This window comes from Cucurbita pepo, chromosome 6 (genome assembly GCF_057944985.1).
Source record: "Cucurbita pepo subsp. pepo isolate OVF chromosome 6, ASM5794498v1, whole genome shotgun sequence".
Taxonomy (NCBI): domain Eukaryota; kingdom Viridiplantae; phylum Streptophyta; class Magnoliopsida; order Cucurbitales; family Cucurbitaceae; genus Cucurbita; species Cucurbita pepo.
The window spans coordinates 13,424,291-13,438,763 of NC_141803.1; the positions used below are offsets into that span (position 1 = coordinate 13,424,291).

Here is a 14,473-nt window from a genome sequence, read left to right on the forward strand (position 1 = left end):
GATCCTAGAGCAAAAAAAGCCAAGTTTATGGGCTTTAGCAAAGGTGTGAAGGGCTATAGGTTATGGTGTCCAGAAACAAGTAAAATTGTTAATAGTCGAGATGTGACATTCGATGAGTCTAGAATGTTTTTGCAGAAAATTGAAAATAATGACGAGGCATTGAAGCAGGTGGAGAAGGTGGTGTTCTCTCCTGATGTGGTTGCTCCTACTGAAGAACCTATTGATCAGGTAAATAATAACTTTGATGTCTTAGAACAAAAAGAGCAAAGTCTTGAGGAGCAAAGCCTTGTGAATGAAAGAGTGGAGGAACCTGAGTCAATCGCCAAGAATAGACCACGAAGGGTAATTCGAAAACCTGCAAGGTTTGATGATACGATAGCATATGCTTTCTCTTTGATTGATGGAGTTCCTAACAGTTACAAAGATGCTATTCAGAGCCCGGATAGCTTACACTGGCAAGAGGCTGTGTATCAGGAGATAGCATCATTGGAGATAAATCAAACTTGGGATTTGGTACAACTTCCAAAAGGTAAGAAGGAAATTGATTGTAAATGGGTTTTTGCAAAAAAGGAAGACTCTTCTGGTATACGTTATAAGGCTCGACTTGTGGCTAAAGGTTACGCACAAAAGGAAGGTATTGATTACAATGAAATTTTCTCACCTGTGGTAAAACATTCTTCCATTCGAATTTTGTTGGCTTTGGTTGCTCAATTTAATCTTGAGCTTGCACAACTTGAAGTAAAAACTGTTTTTTTGCATGGAGATTTGGAAAAAGAAATATATATGGCGCAACCAGTTGGTTTCCGAGTAGTTGGACAACAACATTTAGTATGCAGATTGAAGAAATCTTTGTATGGGCTGAAGCAATCCCCTCGCCAATGGTATAAAAGGTTTGATCATTTCATGGTAGAGCATATGTATACTCATAGTCAATTTGACCATTGTGTGTATTATCGGTGTCTCGATGATGGATCGTTTATCTATTTGCTCTTATATGTTGATGATATGTTAATTGCTTCAAAGAGACAGATGGAGATTGATAAGCTCAAAGATGAGCTTTCTAAAACATTTGAAATGAAAGACTTAGGCAATGCAAAGAAAATACTTGGAATGGAGATAGAGCGAGATCGGAAAAAAGGTACAGTCTGGTTGACTCAGTCTCAATATCTACGCAAGGTATTGTCAAGATTTAGTTTGAATAATTCAACCAAACCCGTTAGTACTCCACTTGCTCCTCATTTCAAGCTTAGTGCTTCCATGTGTCCAAGTTCTGATGATGACAAAAGGTATATGGAGAACATTCCTTATACAAATGCTGTTGGTGCGTTGATGTATGCTATGGTGTGTACTCGACCTGATTTTTCACACGCAGTAAGCATGGTGAGTCGTTATATGCATAATCCTGGTAAAGAGCATTGGCAGGCTGTAAAATGGATTCTTAGGTACATTCTTGGCACTATTGATGTTGGTATTAAGTTTCAAAAACAAGAAATGTTTAATCTTGACAATCGTGTAGCTGGTTATGTGGATTCTGATTATGCGGTTGAAATCATCAAGTTTTGAGTGTCATATTGTATGTCTTGAGTAACTTTGGTGTTGTGAGTACATTTGTTCCGCTTTCGGCGCACAACAGAGAACAACTGCAAGTATGAAAGTTATGAAATGATTTAAAAGTATCGAGCCACAGTTTGGATAAGGAATTACGATCATGATCAAAATTTAAAGGGTATGTATGGAGATGGACTGGAGTCTTCTATTTTCAAGATATCTTAAATCTGGGAAACCATGACTTAAAATTGATTTGGGAGAGGATTCACTATAATTAAAAATGTAAAAAAAAATTATAATTCAATTAGAAATTCTATGGTAATCTTTCTAATGCCCGTACACGAATATATTTCAATAGTACAATATGAACTAAATGTTGTAGTAATTTAACGTTGGATTTCCTAATCATATCAAGATATTTTAAAAGTATTACCATAGTTAAGGTTCCAAAATTCTTATTTGAAGAAAGCTCCTGCTGATGAATGAGACAGAACCTCGTAAACTATCTCTCTCCTGTCTTAAGGCAACTGACTCGAATGCGTGATTGCGGCGCGCCTATCGCTTATTTTTTTTTTTAATGAGCGGGCTGAATTTCCATCCTATTTGGCTATTCTATTGTATGACAGTTTAGGTGGTGGTATCATGTGCACACCCGATTTGTTCACATCTTGAATATGACCCTTTGCCGAATGAGACTGTAAACACTTCTTATTCATTCGACAGAAGTCAATCACTTGTCCCTATTTTTTAGGCGTAGAGGTTGAGTCTTTCAAAGCAAGAAGCTAATCTAATTAATTCATTTACCGGAGAGTGGACAAGGAGTTCAGTCGAATTAATCCAAAGACGATATTCCCTATTAAAGAGGTAATTGAAGTCAATAAAACTAACGAGTTGGAGAGGTTCATGAGCGAATCAGTTTCTTGATCTGTAAGTATCGAATATCCATTATGTTTATGCAATACTAACCTTTAGACGAGAGTTCTTTTAAGCTTCCTTCCTAATATTACAAAAGAGTTGGAAGAAACAACCCTCTGATTATAATGCTTCGTATGGTTATAAGGAGAAAAAAATTGTTACCATAAGGTTTAGAAAATTTGGCTTGGAGAACCATGTAATGCATAAAATAGATTAAACTATTAGTCTAATTGATGGAAAGAAGCAAGTCATCAAGAAAGTTGAGATTAATGTTGAGATAAGTATTTAAGGTTTTCCAACACGAGTGTCCACAAGAACTCGTTGATTTCAATGAAACGCTTGCTATGAACCTACTAAAAGGACTATGTTGCTCATGAAATTTTAGGAGAAGGCTCAATATGACATGATAAGATTATGTATGAAATTTGGTGATCATTAGATTATGATAAGGGGCTAAACCAATGATAGGTGTAAAAGGACTAAAATAGCCCTACAATTATGTACTACTCGCTTATGACCAAAGTGACCTCTAAATAACATGAAATTTGACGAGTAGCCTTATGGCATGGTTTAAAGAGATTAGAAAAAGTTACAAGACCATCGGAATATGTTAGGATTTAAACAAAGATTTGGAGTGGTAAATGACCAAAATATCCCTATGAGAATTTTAAGATATTTTCAAGACCTGTAAGACTCAAAATACTACAAAAAATTTATATGAGACTCATTTATCAAGGGTAAGTATGTAAGATATTAAGAGGATTGGATAACTTTGGAATATGAACTAAGAGGAAATGTACGTAACTACCCTTCAAGACAGTTTATAAGAAATCAAGGTTATGACTCATATGGATTAGGGCGTAATTGTTAAAAAAAAAAAAAAAAATCCTTAGTTTTGCGTCAAGAATTAACAAAGAACTCTTAGAACGAGAATCCAAGATATCCTAAGACTTCCTAATGCGCAGTGCAACATGGTCTGATAAAACATACTACATCGTAGGAAACACATGAAGCCCTGGGCTAGGTATTCAAACTATGTCGCCAGAAACGCATGAAGTCTTGGACATAGATACACAAATTGTCTCACATGGAACGCACGAAGCTGTGGATGCAAGTATTAGACTATGTCGTGGGGAATGCATGAAGCCTCGGGCATAGGTCAGGATTGAGTTTTTAACTGAGCATAGGACCCCACAGGTAACGACCTTAGATTTCTACTCACCTAGAGTTGCTACCATTATTATAACATAATCCTTTTGTGCTAAAATAAGCATTTAAACTTCATCATAAAACATAAACTTCATCTTAAACACTGTCATAGACTTACATGTTCGAAAACATCTTTAAAATGACACAACGAAATACTAAATGAAACACCCTATTCTAACAGAACTCTAAGGAAATAAATGCAACTACCCTATGCACTGTTGGGTTTTATGTCCTAAAACTCATAGTTTGTAAACAAAAAACATATTCTATTTTCAATAAAGTTATTATTGTTGTTTATTCAGTAAATATTGTTATTGAATAAAATGAACTTTACGATCATTAATCTAAATCCAATAAACTAAGAACACTCTGGCTATAGTATGATTACTTGAACTATATGTAGAGACATAAGAGTGGATCAAGTTCAAGTATATAGTCAAAATGATCTATAGTATAAGGATAAGGCTGAGTATCTTATTCTGGGGACACTATGGATGCGGCCCACTTTTGTATATGATATAAACAATGTGATCACTAAATTGTACATGTGGAGACATGTGAGTGGGGGCGTTCTATGCAATGAGTATTGCATAAGATCGGACCATGAAGAAAACCACTCTCACTTTATAATGTCGTTTACTGTTGAGATTGATTTTCTTTTCATTCGATAACCTAGGTAACTCGGTTTTAATCCTGAGCTAACCATGAACTCCTGTTTATTCGGAATTATCCTTAGATTTGCACGGGTGAGAGTGGCTCTAGTTCGTCGACTCAATAGGCCTCCCATTACAGGGGTAAGACTTGGTGAATGGCTGGGGACGTGGGGTGCAAGACGGAATTCACTCCTACCCACTTTTAGGGATAGAAGAGAGGTAGTTCCCTTAAGCACTGACTCCAGGTCTTGAACAAGGGGCCCCACCCTCTCATTAGCCTGAGAGGGATTCGGTTTACTGGTTGGACCACAAACCAATTGTTCATTAGAGGATCAGTGAGACATAAGGAACAAGAAGTAACTTTAGGGGTAAAACGGTAAATTGACCCAGCTCTAGTTACGAACAACCTGTGAAGGATCGACTTACTAATCATGGTTATATCAAATGGACAGAAATATATCTATAGTGAGGGAAGTGCAACTACTAGGCTATAGTGGAGTGTCCTAGTAGTTAACGAATGTTGGTTAACAAGGTTAATGAGTTTAACTGGTTAATCTTGGATCGTTGGAGCCCATGAACTATAGGTCCATTAGATCCCTCTGCTAGCTCATATCAGACTAAACCATAGAACAGTGTGACGAGTGAGTTCGAAGTGTTCGAATTCAAATTAGGGAATATGCGCTACATATATACGATATATTTAACCGCATTTTTGTTTTATTTTCGAATTAAACAAAAAGAGAGAATCTGAGATATTTAAATAAGATTTAAATATCTTAATCAATTATGTGTCCGAATTGATTGAGATTGACATTTGAATTAATATTAAATATTAATTAAATAGTTTAATTAATCATTTAATTTTACTTTAATCTGAAATTCATTATCCAAATTAATGGTTGAATTAAAATGAAGAAAGTCAAAATGTTGACTTCATTTAATGGAAAAATTCATGTTAGTGGAATTTTGAGATGTCAAAATTTGGTTTAACCAAACTTGCATGCTTGTGAAATAAACCCCACAAGTCTGAGTGGAATTTTGAGTGTCAAAATTTGGTTAGCTCAAACATGCATGCTTGGCACATAATCCCAAACATTTGAGTGGAATTTTAAGTGTCAAAATTTGGTGATCTCAAATTTGCATGAACATGCAAACATGACTCTTTAAATAGAGTGATCATGGTACATGGAAGGTCTCCTTCTTCTTGGTGAAAAACCTTGAGAAAAACCTCTCACAAACACTCTCTTCACATATACAAAATCTCTCCTAAGTTTAATCACTCACCGGATTCCACAATCCCGTTCTAAGGCCGGAGGATAGTGGAGAAGACACTAGTGGTGGTTCGAAACCGGTTCGTGAGAAAAAAGAAGTTTGAACTACAAAAGTTTAGTGACTCACCGGATTCCACAATCCCGTTCTAAGGCCAGAGGATAGTGGAGAAGACACTAGTGGTGGTTCGAAACCGGTTCGTGAGAAAAAAGAAGTTTGAACTACAAAAGTTTAGTCACTCACCGGATTCCACAATCCCGTTCTAAGGCCAGAGGATAGTGGAGAAGACACTAGTGGTGGTTCGAAACCGGTTCGTGAGGAAAAAGAAGTTTGAACTACAAAAGGTTAGTATTCAAACTCAATAAGTTTTAATACTTAATGAACATGCTAGTTATTTACTATAATTGATGTCTAAAAGTGCCTAAGATTCAAATTGCTTACGCATGTGTTATATTAACACCATCATGCACGTGTCATAGTCTTGAGCTGTAATGTTCTCGTCAGTCGTACAAGTTTGCCTTGCCTTTACTTGAAATAGAAGTAGCACGTGATTTTAAAATCTTAAGAAATACTTAGTAAGAGACCCCACTGTTGGGGTTAGATGCAAACATATACAATCATGAGTAGAACCTATCATATCAGTCTATATTTCTCAGGCAGCTATCCTAAACGGGCTAATTGGATGTGTATTTATTATTCTACACACCGTCCACGTCCAAAATTAACCGTAAGAGCAATATAATTAAAATTTTGTAAAGTTTAGAAATATTTTTTTAAAACAAAATATAAGATATTTTTATATTAATTTAACCAAAAATAAATAAATATATATATGTATATATATATATATAATTTGGGTGGGACAAATTATTGAAGAAAGTTTTATTTATTTATTTATTCGATGGGGAAAATGGATGGAAGTGGTTAGTAATTAGTATAGCATAAGCTTGTGGCTAATGAGATAGTGCCATCTGGAAGCTGATAGAATATGCCGTTGCCGACATAAACTTCCAACGGTCACAATTCATATCCGTGTCCCATCACAACCAAATCCTCATATCAGTTCTATTTAAAATCCACTTTAATTGTTGACACGTGTCAACTCCTTTTTTTTTTTTTTTTTTTTTCTTTCAAGAAATTAATTAACAAATTAAGTAGGCAAAGACTTTATCCATCCACTCGTTCATCACTAGAGTCACAAGTTCTCTGAGGTCGCTTTTTCTAAATGTGAAATGAAAAATCGAGGAATCGAAACTAAAAAAAAAAAAAAGTGACCTACTGTATTTTTATAAATGTTTCGGTCTCTGAATATTGTAGTTCTATTTTAATTTCTAATTTGTAACATTCAGTATAAAAAAGAGGAAAATAAAATCCTGATGGTTGGTTTTCTAATTGTGTAAGTCCGGGAGGAGATGACTTGATGAAAACTCTATCCAATTAGATCTTAGAACGTGTATGAATATGCAAACTCGTAGAGTACAAAATGCTAAAATTTATAAATTTCTGCTGTAGTTCCTATGGAAAGGTCGTCAGTTAAACTTACACAGAGATGTTCTAAAAGAGACACCATACTGTTCAATGATATGTAATGAGATCGCACCTTAACCCAGGATACCAACGTTTATTGCCAAGGCAAAGTAAGCATACTAAGTATGAGAATATAAAAGAGAATTCCCCCGAGAGTTAAATTACATCGTCCACGGGGCCAAAAATTGGTGAACAATGTCTAGACCTAGAATGTGTTTTTGACAAGTAAAAAACCCACTTGAAACATCGAGCCTTATTCAAAAACTCAGATAGCTATAGAATTAGGCCAAAACTTCCTAGAACCTTACTAGGAACGGGATGCAATGACGGCTTATTGAGTACTATCATACTCACTCCATTCTACGTTTCTTTTTCAGGTCTTCGTTGACTTCCGATAAAGGTGGTGGAGCGTTTGAGACCTATGCAGTTATAAAGGGGTCGTTCCAAGACATCTATCTTTGTGAAATTTGGGGTTTTTGTATCGTTAATATTTGTATCTCATCTTTTGCACCCCACTTTGTAGATAACTTTGACTATCATCGGTTTTTAATTGATTTTAATTATGGTATTTTGTTAGGTTATGGAGCATGTTCCTTATTTGATTTCAAATTTCAATGTTTAATTGATCTGCATATTGATTGTAGATTGATCGGATCTTGTGCATACTTGTAATTTATCTAGTTGTATGCATAAGAATTGTTCGACATTTGAGGATTCTATTGACATGTTTTAGGACATAACTCTAATACCATGTTAGTTGAACATGACTCTTCATAATGGCATAATATTGTCCACTTTATAAGCTCTTATGGCTTCCCCAAAAAGTCTCGTACAAATAGAGAGAGTATTCTTCGATTATGAACCCATGATCATTCCCTAAATTAGTCGATGTGAGACTTTCATCCAACACATATAATACAAGAATCCGACTAACTCGAACTAAGATTTCTTTAAGTTTGAATTGAGTTGAAATTTTTAAAAATCGAAAGTTTGGGTCCGTTTGCAAATTAACATTTTTTGTCAGGTCAAATAAAAAAATAAGTTTACAATCTAACCCATTCCTACCGAGTTTTAAAATTATTATAAAAAAATTAAGAACATGGTGACTCGTGAATATTTAATATTTTAGTTTTATGAAATTTTAAACATGGTAACCTGACAATCGGATCGGTTCACGTCACTAATCCAACCAACCTGAAATGTTGGATTAATTTAAAAGATTTTTCCAACGTGAGATATTATAATCACGTCCAAATTTTATGTTTTTTCATTGGAAGATAACTATATTATTATTATTATCATTATTATTTTTGCTTTATTCAATAATTTCTTCGTGTATAGGGCGCGTTCCCTTGTAATTTGGGATGATGTTGTACAGGAGTCAAATTCATTACCAAGGATAAAGACGATATGTCGAACTTTGTAGGTTCCATACCCTTTACGTCATGTCGACATTGCATGGATTGGGATTCAGTTTTAGTGGTCCCAAGGCTTATCAGAAATCTACGTGGACCTCCAAATTAATCCCAACCGTCCATTACTTAAATCCTTTCTTGATTTAAATGCCACCTAACCTAACAGCTTTTATTCACTCCCATTTATCTCAAAAATAATTTCCAAATATCAATAATACTGTTCATGATATTAATTTCCTTTTCCAATTAGATAAATATACTGTCGGTACATATTTATATATCTATATATATATATATATGAGTGTTCAAAATATTCGATGACTCCAAAACCCCATTCAACCCGACCCGTAATGTATTTGCCTTGAATTCGATTCAAATAAATGAAAAATTTATAAATTGAATGGGTAAATAGATTCGAGTTAATTTTAATTTATTATTAATTTAGAAATATATACATATATATATATTTATATATATTCGTTCTTGCGTCACCTACGACTAAGCGACGTATGCTCGAGCCTCTGGTCCTAATTCAAGAAAAAAGTTTTAAAAAACAGGTGCTAAGAGATTTCGAAAGAGCGTTTTGAAAACAAGATTTTAGAAATTGAAATTGGTGTTATATGGAAATGGAAGCAAAAAGACACCAACAACCGCTTACTGTATATAACTATCAGATAAGGGAATATATATATATATAGATATAGATATTTATTTTATTTTTTAATTAAATATTTTTTATTATTTATTCTCTAACTACCTTAAAATTAATTTTTAATTATTTAAAAAATATTAAAATTAAGTGACAAATTTTAATTAAATATATAATGAAATTAAATAAATCACTTAAATAACTTAACTGGGTGTGTATCCACCTCCCAATTCCCCTATAAATACTTGGGCCATTCCTGGCTCAAACCATAGCAAGACATCAAATTTAGCAATACAATACAATACAATCAACTAGAAACCACCATGTCGGAGGAGAACCACCAGCGCCACCACCACCACGGCCTTTTCCACCGCCACAAGGAGGAGGAAGAAAATATCCCCTCCGAAACCACCCCATATTCCGAATCTGGATTCTCCAAAAATTCCACCTACTCTTCTGACCTCTCCGAAAATAAAACCGCCAGTTATGGCGGTGGCTACGGTGAATCAAATAAGGCCGACGAATATGACGGTGGAGATTACGGTAAGTTAGAAGATATTATAATATATAATAATAATTAGTTAGGAACTATTTCATTTCATTGGTAGTATATATATATATATATATTTTTTTTTTTTTTATATTAATGAAAATTGAATTCTAATTTGATCCAATTCTATTTCTCATTCTTAACAGAAGATAAGATAGGCGAATACGGTGGTGGCTTTGGTAAGTCCGGAAATAAGGTCGCCGTAGAGTACGGTGATGGCTATGATGAGTCAGAAAATAAGGCCACCGAGTACGGTGGTGGGTATGGCGAGTCGGAGGAGAAGGTAGGTGAATACGGTGGAGGCCTCGGTAAGTCTGGAAATAAAGTTGCCGCCGCATACGGCGGCTATAGTGAGTCGGGAAATAAGGCTACTGAGTATGAGGGTGGGTACGGTGAGTCGGAAGATAAGGGAGACGAATACGGTGGTGGCTATGGTAAGTCTGGAAAAAAGGCTGCCGCCGAGTACGGGGGTGGCTATGGTGAGTCGGAAAATAAGGACACTGAGTACGGTGGTGGATACGGTGAGATAGAAGGTAAGTCTGGACATAAATCCGGGGAGTACGGTGGTGGGTACGGCGGGTTGGAAGATCAGGGCGGCGAGTACGGTGGTGGGGATAGGACAGATAACAAAAAGGAAGCGGAACACCACAAGCACCTTGAGCACCTCGGGGAGATCGGAGCTGCAGCCGCCGGTGCCTTCGCCTTGGTATATAATATATTTAATATATAAATTTCATGCATAAATCTTCTTTATTTTATTTATTTTTATTTAAAGTTCAAATTTTCAAAATAGTTTAAATTAATTTTCAAAATATATATTTTTTTAATTAACAAGCCTTTTGCTAAAATTGTATGAAAATAATAATTTAGTTTAAATTCAAAATCTTTTGCCTATAATTTCAATTATGAGATTCTATGTTGGTTGGACTGAAACATTTTTTTAGGTGGGTGTGAAAATCTCTCTCTAGTAGGAGTGTTTTAGGCGTGTTTTAAGATCGTGAGGTTGAGGTTGATGACAATATCTAATGGGCTAAAGTGGATAATATATGCTAACGGTGGGCTTAGGTTATTACAAATGGAATTAGATTCAGCCACCGGGCGGTGTGCTAGAGAGAACGATGGTCCCTAAAAATGTGGATTGTGAGATTCCACATTAAATGGAGAGTCGAACGAAACATTCCTTACAAGGGTGTGAAAATATCTCCTTAGTATACGCGTTTTAAAATCGTGAGGCTGATGACGATACGTAACGGGCTAAAGTGGACAATATCTGTTGACGGTGGGCCTGGACTATTACAAAAGGAATCAGATCCAGACACGGGGCGGTGTGCCAGCGAGAACGCTGGACCCCAAAAAGGGTGGACTGTGAGATTCCAAATTGGTTGGAGAGCGCAAAGAAACATTCCTTATAAGGGTGTGAAAATCTCTCCCTAGTAGACGCATTTTAAAATCATGAGACTGATGACGATACGTAACGGGCTAAAGTGGACAACATTTGCTGATGGTGGAATTGGACTATTAAAAATAGAATCAGAACCAGACACTGAGCGGTGTGCCAACGAGGACGTTGGCTCCCAAAAAGGGTGGATTGTGAGATTCCACATCGGTTGGGGAGTGAAACGAAACATTCCTTATAAGGGTGTGAAAACCTCTCCTTAGTAGACGCGTTTTAAAACCGTGAGGCTGACGATGATACGAAACGGGTAGACAATATCTGCTAATTTAGTCCAAATACTTTATTTTATTTTTTGGTCAATTTTATTATTATATGGGTAGACATGATTAAATTAAATTATTTTGAACTTTTATTTTCATGGCCACCAAATGTATGAACAGCATGAGAAGCACGAGGCAAAGGAAGATTCAGAGCATGGACACAGGCACAAGGTAGAGGAGGAGGTAGCGGCAGCGGTGGCCGTGGGGGCCGGTGGGTATGCATTTCACGAGCACCACGAGAAGGAAGAGGCAAGAAACCAATATGAATAGGCCCATGAAAGCAAGATCAAATAATGTCCATTTTAAAGGTTTCTATCAAATATATGGGTTTTTAAAGCTTATAAAATAAAAAATGTTGTGTATTTATCATAGAAATGTTATGGCCAATGTTTTATATGTATGTTGTATAATGTGTGGTCTTAATATTTTTTAGTGGGTGGAGTTGTAATGGACAAGGTGTGCAATAATACTTAATTTAATACTCGAAATAGCTTGTGTTCATGGAACTATTCGGTTGATTGATGTTGTGCACGTTCGTTGTTAATTAAAAACTCATAAAAGAATAATAAAGGAGCGTATAAAATAAATAATCGAGGTAGAATGATTAAAATTTTACTCGGTGTTCCATTAAGAATATTGGAACTTATATAATAATTAATAAGTTCGAAAACATTTTCATCAAATTTTGAAAGCAAAATGTAACGTTTCAGATTTTCCATTTTTGCCTTATTTGGTTGATTGTTATTTTTATTTCTATATATGACAAGATATTATGTTATGTATTTATTCTCGTTGGAAAAGGTGCAATTTTCAACGAGTTATTACCTAAAAATAAAATAAATAATTAAATGTAATCTCCCCGAAAATAGAAGGATTCGTACTAGACTGTTATTACCTAATAGGAAAATTCCTATTTCTCTAAGTTTCCTTATCCTAAAACCCTAGAATGCAAATGTCTTCATATTATTTTTATATTCTATGCCCAACCTTTTACCTCCCTTGAAAACGATTTTTCTCCAAACTTTCCTTCGGAATGTTGAGGTTGCTTTCGGAGGAAGAATCGAGTAGAAGTAAGGCATTGAAGTTGGGATCATTGTGTCAAAGAAGGTTGACCGTCGGAAATCGGTGTTGAGGACGTTGTGGGATCGTCGGCGCGTCGCCGGAATCGGGGAGGCGGAAACTAGGGTTTCGTCGCTTATCGGGTAAGGAAGGCGAGGTCTTTGGAATCAGGTCGAGCTGTAGACGCACACCCAACAACTCCGGCAGCTTTGCACGCGTACACAGTGCGGGTCGGCTCGCACGTGTACGAAATCGGCTCGGTTCCATCAATTCCCGCAGCTCTACTTGGCGGCTTAGTTGGCCGGCTCGGCAACTAGGCTTAGCGGCAAGGTATCTCTATAATATATCGATTCCAAGGTTTTTGGCCCTTCCAAAGCTGTTTCTGCCCACAGTTTTACCATCCGAGGTCAGTATGGTTCCTAAACATTAAAGACAGATTAGGTCGGAGCTTTATTTTGATAAATAGCATGAGGTTTAGCTAGGGTATGTTATGAAAGGTTCTAAGTTTTTATGTGGTTATCATAGGACGTATTTAACCGCTGGGATTAACTCGTTGTTAGAGACTTCAACCAAGACCATCGAGGTAAGTGACCTTACTGTTGGAGTTAGCTTACTACGTGTTGTATGATGGTGCGTGCCCTGTGGCTCCTGCATGCACCATATTTATGTGATATGATTATGTGATGTATGGATGGTGTTGACTGTAGATTGTGTATGTTATGTGATGTATGAATTATGTTGACTGTTGACTGTTTATGTTATGTGAAGTCATGAATGAGATGTTAGTATTATATGCTATGAATATGTTGATCGATGCCATAGATGCACGTAGAATTATCGAGTCATGTCATGAGATGTTTATGCAACTGGAATGTTTATGTAATATGCCATATAATGTAAGTCATGTGAGATGCCATGTGATGTAAGAAACGTAAATGCGATGTAGCACTGCTTATGTAATGCCATGTTAGATATGATAAGGGACATCATGCATATATGTATGTTACGTGCATCGGGATTCTTCCCCTTTATGATACGAAAGGATGAATTACGATATTTATGTTCGCCATGATATCATGCGGGCCCTTTTCTGTTATGTGGTGTCCGACGACGTGTAACACGTTGTGCCCGACCAAGCTAGACCCAGGGGGTATGAATACGAGCCCGCCTGGTGGGTTCATGTACGCGTACATGGGCCATGTGTGAAGGAGTACCACACATCCAACCCTACCCGGAATAGAAAAGCGCCTAAGGCTATGAAAAGTTTATGAAAAGTTAGGTCCCGCTCATATGTTGCATGTCTTTGCAATCCTAACCTTAGCAGTGGGGTGACTTACTGAGTATTTCATAAAATTCTCAAGCCACGTGCTACCTACATTTTTCAAGTGGCTTGAGTATTTTATGAAATACTCAGTAAGTCACCCCACTGTTGGGGTTAGGAATGCAAACACATGCAACATATGAGCGGGACCACATATGAGCAGGATCTAACTTTTCATAAACTTTTCTTAGCCTTGGGCGCTTTCCTATTCTGGGTAGGGTTGGGTGTGTGGCACTCCTTCACACACGACCCATGTACTCATACATGGACCCACCAGGCGGGCTCGTATACATACCCCCTGGGTCTAGCTTGGTCGGGCACAACGTGTTACACGTCGCCAGACACCACAGAACAGAAAAGTGCCCGCATGATATCATGACGAACATAAATATCGTAATTCATTCTTTCGTATCATAAAGGGGAAGAATCCTGATGCACGTGACATACATATATGCATGAGGTCCCTTAACATATCTAACATGCCATTACATAACCAGTGCTAACATCACATTTACGTTTCTTACATCACATGACATCTCACATGACTTACATTACATGGCATATTACATAAAACATTCTAGTTGCATAAACATCTCATGACATGACTCGATAATTCTACGTGTATCTATGGCATCGATCAAC

At 36.5% G+C, this 14,473-nt stretch overlaps 1 protein-coding gene across 2 annotated transcripts; it reads left to right on the top strand.

Moving 5' to 3' along the window:
- The first annotated feature begins 9,446 nt into the window (after nt 1-9,446).
- On the top strand, nt 9,447-11,939 carry LOC111784480 (uncharacterized). 2 transcript variants are annotated; one of them, XM_087125000.1, is made up of 3 exons: nt 9,447-9,728; nt 9,882-10,441; nt 11,572-11,939. In XM_087125000.1, the coding sequence occupies exons 1-3, from the start codon at nt 9,509-9,511 to the stop codon at nt 11,719-11,721; spliced, it is 930 nt and encodes a 309-aa protein (XP_086981126.1). In that variant the 5' UTR covers nt 9,447-9,508; the 3' UTR covers nt 11,722-11,939. The 2 variants fall into 2 exon arrangements, with proteins under 2 accessions (XP_086981126.1, XP_023520940.2); XM_023665172.2 differs by having other exon boundaries at nt 9,885-10,441.
- Nucleotides 11,940-14,473: the final 2,534 nt, after the last annotated feature.